At 32.6% G+C, this 8,881-nt stretch overlaps 1 protein-coding gene across 2 annotated transcripts; it reads right to left on the bottom strand.

Annotated features, from left to right (window-relative positions):
• Positions 1–267: 267 nt before the first annotated feature.
• aay (phosphoserine phosphatase) lies at positions 268–8,287 on the bottom strand. Of its 2 annotated transcripts, none has more exons than XM_077435508.1 (6): positions 7,883–8,287; positions 3,212–3,412; positions 2,999–3,133; positions 2,496–2,641; positions 918–1,079; positions 268–826 (listed from the first exon to the last, which is right to left on the bottom strand). In XM_077435508.1, the coding sequence occupies exons 2-6, from the start codon at positions 3,391–3,393 to the stop codon at positions 723–725; spliced, it is 729 nt and encodes a 242-aa protein (XP_077291634.1). In that variant the 5' UTR covers positions 3,394–3,412; positions 7,883–8,287; the 3' UTR covers positions 268–722. The 2 variants fall into 2 exon arrangements, with proteins under 2 accessions (XP_077291634.1, XP_077291633.1); XM_077435507.1 differs by lacking the exon at positions 7,883–8,287 and adding an exon at positions 4,149–5,942.
• Positions 8,288–8,881: the final 594 nt, after the last annotated feature.

The following is an 8,881-nucleotide window of genomic DNA, read 5'->3' as shown; positions in this document are numbered from 1 at the left end:
ACAATTAAGAATTCTTTAAAATAATTCCAAAACTTTACATATTGACGGAAGACTTTCTGCATTTAAATTTGGTTACAAATAGTTTCAACCGTTAAAATGAGACCATACATTAATCATATGAAACTATATATAAAATTGTATCAAGAACTTTCATAATTTAAGAAATTCTGTTGAAATTTAACTTTGACACTTATACTAGTATACATTTTGTATGAATTTTTTGATGCCAGCATACATACATATATGGAAAATTTGGGTTAATGTATTTGGGAAAAATGTTAAATGAAAATCACATGTTGAAATCGAATGATTTTTAATTACAAAAATAAAATTAGATTTAAATTTTACTTAAAGCTCGTCTTTTAAAAAATAAATAAAACTTTTACATTATACGAATGTTCACTAAATTTAGTTACATATTCTAAATACAACTTTTTAATCATACCCTATTATACAAAAATGTCCTCTTATAATAAAAATAACCAATCACAATAAAAAATAAGACAATACTTCACACATACTACGAAGGTAATATGAATAATAAAGTAAAAATACAATCAATCATACTTCGAAAATAAATAATGTTAAAACATCGCTCCAACAATAGAGCTAGTAACTATCACATGCCCTTCATAGAAAGCAATCAGTAAAAAAATTAAACTACACATTATAAATTAAAATACCATCAAAGAAACTATAATCTAAAATAATGGTTGATCAAATCACTTTGATTGAATGGCTAATGAGTCGACGAGCTCTTGAAGATCGGTGACATACCACTGTGACTTCTTTTTAACTTCTTCGCGGAGAACATTACCACCGAAACCTAAAATAAAAAAAAATAACAATTTAGTTGCATAGTCGAGATAATATCAAACCAATATTGAAACTCGTTGATGAAAAAATAAAATATTAACCGATGAAAGCATCAGCGGGTGGGCTAGCCTCTAAGTCGGTGGCTCCGTCACCAATCATGACGATTCTGTGATAATTATGAAGATCCTTCAATTTTTTGATTACTACTCCTTTGCCTCCGGTACGTGAGGTTGGTTCGTTCTCATCAAAGCCAGCATAGTCACCTAAAATAAAAATAATATAAATTATAAACACATGTAAACAAATGATCTCACATGTAAAAAAGTCTTTTTGTGCCATTAGGTAGGTATACATTCCAAAAGATTTATTTATTTTTTGTTGCTATGACGTCAATTCAAAAAGAAATGTATTCAGTTTAGCATAATCAATAAGTAATCGAATTCAGTATCAAATAAACGGATAAAAAAGATTCAAGCCATCACAGAATAAACATTTATTTTGACTGTTTGATACCAGTTGTTTCCAGTTTGGCGCAGAGCGCGCAAATATTAAGCGTCCAAAGTTTATTGGACCTGAGATAATACAAACAGAAAACAGCGAAAAAAAAACAAATAAAAATAATAGTTGATCTCAAAAGTAATAATAATAATCTTTAAAATACTGGTATAAACCGGTTTTGTCATTTACTAAACCGGTTCGGAGCGAAAATGAGAACATTGCATGATTGATACGAAACCGCAGGCCAAAAAAGTTATCGCAAAGCTTATTGTAATTAGCAGAATAAAAAAACAGACTGGTAACGATTGATTGAACTGTTTACTCAACATGTATGGACATTACACCAGACAAATAAGCGAAATCATTTGATGTGCCACGGAAAAAGGTCAAGGCTCGCATAAAAGTGAAATTTCCGAGTATTCTGCCTAATTCTGTAAGAATAATGGCGATCTAATACATATTGCATAACAAAAACGTGTTGCTAATAAGTAGAGACTGGAATGAACCGGTCGGTTTGTTATCAGTCGCTCTGCAAACAATTGCCATGCGCGATCAGCTGGTCTTTGTGCTCGCAATAAGGTCGTTGTTGATTTATCTGCTTGACGATAAAGGAACACGCGGTTACACATCTCCGATTGAAGACCTTCAAGTGGCATTTTTACATCATGGTACTTTATATACATGGAATGAGTACATTTAAGAACAAAGAAACTTAGAAACTATACTATATGGAGTTATAAATATATATTTATAGCAGCAAAGTCTATAAGTAATAGGTATTTTACTTAGTATCTCAAGTTTATTACAAAAAGTACTAAGGCAAATAGGGAACGTACATGGAATGAGTACATTTTAGAACAAAGAAACGTAGAAACTTTACTATATGGAGCTATAAAGATGAAGAGTATATATTTACAACAGCAAACTCTTTAAGTAATAGGTATTTTACTTAGCATCTGAAGTTTCTAACAAAAAGAACTAAGGCGAATAGAGATGACAAACTTTTATCTTAACTTTGGTAGACATCTTAGATAAACATCTTTCAAAACAAATACATTAAATGGACTTTACTCTGTATATATGTAGATTATTGTGATATGATGTGATATGATATAAAGCAGTTTACTAATTTTTGGGGAAAGCTATGAGATTGTACTTGCAGTGTGAATAGCTCTACTCACCATTAAAGAAGAACTTCAATCTGTTGGCAAAGATATTTTCTAGGGGGATTCCCAATTGTTCGGCTACTGGTCCGATGAGGCATCTGAAACCTCCTGAAACCAAATATACTGGAACACCTCTGTTTTGCAAAACTTCAATAAGATTTCTGAAATAAAAAAATAGAAAAATCATAATCAGCATATGGCATGAAACCTTAGTCCTACAGACTCTTGTTACAAGAATCTGTAGTCAAGGCCTCGAAACTCGCAGTTACGGTAACGCGAGTCAAACGTAAACAACGGAAAATTACAACCAGACATAGTAAACAATCAGTAATGGAGCACGAAATTACATAATACAAAGTCATCGTCGAGAATTTGAATCTTGAAATTTGTCGAGGTTGACTAGCATAGAAAGATTTAGATCAGAAAATCAAGTACAAAATATTCATTAGCAAAATACAGTTGCGTGACGACAAAGTGCGTGCGTCACCAAACCGGTTTAATTAAAATACGATACGTACTTGATTCCAGGTGTGAGACTGGAAGGATGCTGTTTGATGAACTCTTTGATCTGCTGCAAGCTGGGATTGATGATGTTCAATCTGAGTTTCAAAGCTTCTTGGAAAGTCATGGCACCTTTCATCGCTTCCTTGGTCCTGTTTCAACAAAACAATCTGATTAGTAAACAAACATTAAAAATAACTGATGAAACTTGGATCTATTATTGTACTTACAATCTGGTTACTTCTTCGCCTTTTCCGCAGAATTTGGCCAATTCATCAATTCCTTCTTCTTTGATTACAGTGGAATCTACATCGAAACATACAGCGTCAGCCTGTCTCCAAACTTCCCTGATATTGGACTCTGACGACATGACGCTGATAGATAGGAGACCCAAAGTCTTCAACGTGTTCATATGGAGATTTTGCGTAATGCTGCAAAAAATCAAATTGCCATCATTATATATTTTTTGTAATTTGCTGATAATGGGTTTTATGACACACACATACACATAAATTAGCATATAAAACAAAATTGTATAGTAAAAATATACATAAATTGCCAAAAGCCTTCGTATTAGTTTTCGACCTTTCTGCTTCGAAGTAAATTTTATACTGATGAAGGTTTTTTTAAAATTCTGATAGGGCCGATTTGGATCTTTTTTTAAATATTTTTAAAAGATAACATTCTAATACATACATATATTTATTAAATCATATCATTAAGAATTTGAAACGTCTCCATAAACTTGCGTAAGTTTTTTTATTATCAAATTTTAGAACTATTATTCAAGGTGAGACTATTGATATCGTTGCTAAGTAATTATATTGGAGGTTGCGTATAGTATAATATGATATGATATAAGAAAATATGTATGTCAAAGTATACAATATCAAAATTTGATATGAAACGGCTATAATATTATTGATGACCTTAAAATTATTTATTTGTATAAACTAAATACTTTTTTTTTTAATGGATGTGATCTTTATTATATTTAAAAAAAGTAAGCTAATTATTATAAAAAAAAAAGTTTCGCGCCGCTAGTGTGTATAGTAATCGTAAGGTAAACGATGGCTGCATCTCAAAGGGCGCTCTCATAATGTGAATTAAATTTCATTGAGAATAACCAATGTGAATCATTGATCAATGATAAAGAGTGCAACATACCAATTCATCTTGAGGATTTGGGTCCGATCAAAATATGCAATGAAAAGAGTAGAGTTTGCGCAACGAGAGTAGAAAGTTTGCGGCTGATGTCCGGTTTGTGGGTGATGTGGATGTCTGATTTGGAATGGTATGTAGTCTGTCTCAGAGCACACGTGGAGAACGAGTCGAAGTCTGGTAGAGACTGTGCCGGGGAAGCCGCCGACCCCCGTTTTTATCCGCGACGGACAGACATCGTCCTCGACGTCATCAGTAAACAACGATCAACGTCAATCATCTCCACTAATCGTCACTCAATCAAAATGCCCTGGGTTCCCTCAAATTGACAACAACTTAGAAGTTTCAAAAATCTATCAAGATCACCTCATATTCCTATCCAAAATGACTGACTACGCGGATGTTTTCCACAAGAGTATTATTTTTTAACCGAACTTCGTCAATGATTAACATGATATACAGGAAATATGGGAATATGGAATATGAAATATATCCCTGCGCTACAAACGATTGCAAACCAAGCGGGCGGATGCTCATTTCATACTTTTGTCTCGGCTTTTTCCATTTTAAACTTGCCAGAAAGATCCAACTCAATTTTAAGAATTGCCAATCATCAATGTACATTGAAATGTCATCTAAATACGCAACCCCATGAATATCTCGTCTTTCGTACATGCTGAAATTCAATCGAAATGAGCATGCAGCTGGGTGGTTTGCAATCATTTGTAGCAAACCCGAAATTTTCTGTGCTGTCATCAATTACAATGACGTTTCATAACGGTAAACGGATTATTCCGCAAAAAGCGATCTCGCGCAAGTCTCTAAAATCTCGATCACGGAACATCCGGCACTCGAGTTCTCGTTAGTACAATATTTCACGTGGACTGATGGAGTTTTTGGGTGCTACATGTTTCGTGATCGAGATTTTAGTGACTTGCACGAAATCGCTTTTTGCGGAATAATCACTGGACCTTTCATAACATGCATAAAAAGTAAAATTATCGATTTTCTAAACCAAAATCATCCAAACCGACAAGATGATTGGAAAAACGCCTTACTAAATAATAAAAAAATAAAACAAACAAATTAACTTAATGAAATAAATGGTTGTCATAAATAAATAAGCACAGTTATTATTAAAATACTGTGTTTTATTTCTCACGGACACATATTTTACAAATTCTATTAGGAAAGTTTTAAATTTGTAATTTATTTATATTTTTGAACATCAAAAATGTATTAGTAATCCAAAATTGTAATAATCTCAAATGTTGGGTATATTTAAAGAAACTTTTTAGAAGGTACGTTATTTTATTACTACTGCAAATTATGAAATAAAATACAACGCCATGATGACGATGGGTCCACCTCACAAAATACTGTACAGATCAACTGTCAAATAGGTCAGAATATAATATAATATATTTTGAATAAAATTCTAGGTTGCATTTAAAATTTTGAACGGTTTAGATGTCTATACTTTCACTTCAATCGAAATCGGACAGGTCAAAAATACGAGATTATTTTGGGCGAATGAGAAATAATTTGAAAGATTGTGGAATTAGCTGACGTGGGTAAAATGTTCCTGAAAATAAATTTACTTCAACTAGAGATATGTATGTATACAGCCTAGGATAATATTTAAAGTGTTATTATATTCAAAAATAAAATTTGGTTTATTGTTTGTTATGGAACTTCAATTAATGGTGCATAACTAAGCTATTTAATGTTTATATGATTCAATTCAATTTAATTATATGACGTAATATTCGAATATTGAAAGTAAGTTTTTGCTATCTGAAATGATGCTATTGAACAAATTTTAATTTTAAATATGGTCGTAATGTAAATTAGAAAATTTCTCAAATCAAACGACGAAAGAATCATACTTAATATAATTAGATAATTACATCTAGATCACAGTGATAGTCGTACATTATGTATGTATGATTAAGTGGTCACCACTAATTATCACATTCATATATAATAATCTGTTAATTGTAACAAAAAAAATGCAAAGTAAGTTACAAATAGATAAAAGTAAGTAAAAATTAAATAATGAAACTCCATTTAATCTGTCTAGCGCAATATTGAGATTGCAATAACTGGTCTAAATGAGATACTATGTAGATCACAACAATATCATGTGCGATTATGTTATTAGCATTTCTTGATAGATGTAGATGTAATAAACAGAAATTGCATCATTTGAGGGGGTTAATAAATTGACCTTTTTATCATGTCTGAAAAATGATGAAAAACTACGTATATATAACAACGTAAAATCTACCTTTTGCAACAAAAGCACATAATATTGTTTTGAAACTTTTAGTGATAATGTAAGAAAGAAAAACAATTTTGACATATAAATTGTTTGTTGAGGGCTGAAAAGATATGGTTATTATTATGTAAACAAGTAACTTGAATGAAAAACAACCGAAAGTCTATCGGCGACTAATCATAAGAAAAATAATATGCTCCAAGTATTTATTATCTATCAAACATAGCCGTGTAGTTTTGATATCACAGCATTACAAAATTTTACAGATAAATGTTGACTTCATTAAATAGATAGTCGAGTAAAGTCGGCGTTGTGGAATAATATAGAAACATATGTATATACATACATGTGTTCAATGTATGAATGTAAAAATTATTTTTTCCGAATCCAGAATGTCGTACGTACATATTTATGATTAAATGTTTGCCTGCACAAGGGAAGAAAAAAATCTCGTAGCAAATATGCGTCATATAGTACAAGAAGTCTGATCGAAATATTTATGATTTTCAATAATAATTGACGTTGAAGAAAAACAAGATAATATTAATAGGCATGTCGGTCACACAAAACAAACACATTGCGCGTGCACATTCTTTACAAACAAGAACACTGCTATGGTCTGATGATATATGTATTTAAAAACAAAATGATGATGCAAATACAGGAAGCCGTTCCAAATTTCATTCAATTTGCAATTTCAGATTTAATAAGACGCTAATAATCTGCCTAGGGCGAAAATTTTATTGAATCAAAACACAAATCAATGATTGATTACTAGGAATTGAAAATGAAAATATCATCGAGCTGAATAAATTCTATTTTGCGCTTTGTTACTGATAAATTTAATTTCAATTAAATTTATCAGCAAACACTCTTACATATTAGCACTTTGGAATATTACGCTCTTTAAACAGAAATTGCCTTATAATAATAATATACAATATAGAAATTGCCTTATAATGTGGGTTTTTATCGGTAATTGGATTATTAGTCACATTGCGATCGCCCAAAAGACAATTTTTGCCATGAAAACTCAAGTTCTCGTTAGTATGCACTCAAGTTCTCGTTAGTATGATGGACTTTTCAGCTGCTAGATGTTCCGTTATAGAGATTTTAGTTTCTTTTGGGCGAGCGCTTTGTGACCAATAATCACCGAACCGTTTTTATCAACGCTCGGAAATATAGGTCTTTCATTCCATATTGACCATTTTTCATTTAAAATTGACCCTTTTAAATTTCAAATTCAACCTTTTCATTTCAAATTGACCGTTTTTCATTGATATTGAAAAGGGGTCAATTTGAAATGAAAAAGGTTTAATTTGAAATGAAACAAAAGGGTCAATTTGAAATAAAAAAGGATCAATTATGAATGAAAAACCTGTAGAATACAATTAGATACATAACAATTTCAATAGGCTAAAAATAATGAATGTAAATTTACACAGTTATGTACACTCACCACTTCCATTGCAAAAATTCGCAAATCCTTATCACTTGAACTTTCAATATCGAAAAACGATACAAAATCACTTAAATTTTTCACATGATTAAAACTCACGAAACAACTAAGGAAATAATCTTGGGGAAAGGTCAAACTCCGCAAAGTTGGAGAATATATGGACGAATACATGATAGTGTGTGAGAGTGTGTGTGTGTTGCGTAGCACACGTATAGCGAGCTCGCGCGACGAGAGCGTAAGCGTGTCTGAGAGCTACGTACTCGATCCGCGGCGAACCGAACCCCATACAAGCGAATGCACGTTTCGCTTGAAGCGAATGCGAATCTATAGCTATCCCGCTCGCACTCACAGGACCCATAGTCGGCCGCCACACTGCGCTCTCGCCGTCGCCGACTCACGCGGCTTGAGATGTCCTACAAGTTTTACGACGAGAATGCGCGCGTCACGTGCTCCATACGATTACGAATACGAAAACGAAAACGAACGAACGATGCACGAACGCAACAGGTGCACCAATGCACCTCACTATTTTTTACCATTTGTAACCCCATTTACAAGTATATTCCGAAAATTCAGGAAGAAAATGAAAAGACGTAACAGATATAAATGAATTTCAATCCAGCTGGCGACAAGTCCCCTCGGGTGTACCTCAAGGCTCACTTCTTGGTCTTTTACTTTTTGTATTCTTTATAAATGATATTGGTGATGCCTCTTATTTTCCGATGATATGAAGATTATGAAAACTATTGAGTCGATAACGGATATCTCATTTTTACAAGAAGATTTAGAAATACTTACTGACTATTACCTGGGTCTACCTCACGGCACCGAAAGTGAAAAGGTCGAAAAAGCAAATATCGGAAGGCAAAGATCGAAAATCGAAAGATCTTAAGTCGAAAGATCAAAAAAAAAGGGTGCATGGTAAACGGTACATACTCACGTAAATCCTCACTTAATTTTCGCGAGCAGGATACAACAGGAACAAGAGGAACAGGCTTT

The sequence above is a fragment of the Arctopsyche grandis genome, chromosome 8, assembly GCF_051622035.1.
Source record: "Arctopsyche grandis isolate Sample6627 chromosome 8, ASM5162203v2, whole genome shotgun sequence".
Taxonomy (NCBI): Eukaryota; Metazoa; Arthropoda; class Insecta; order Trichoptera; family Hydropsychidae; genus Arctopsyche; species Arctopsyche grandis.
The sequence above is the reverse complement of the archived record's forward strand: the minus strand, read 5'-3'. Positions and strand labels throughout refer to the sequence as shown.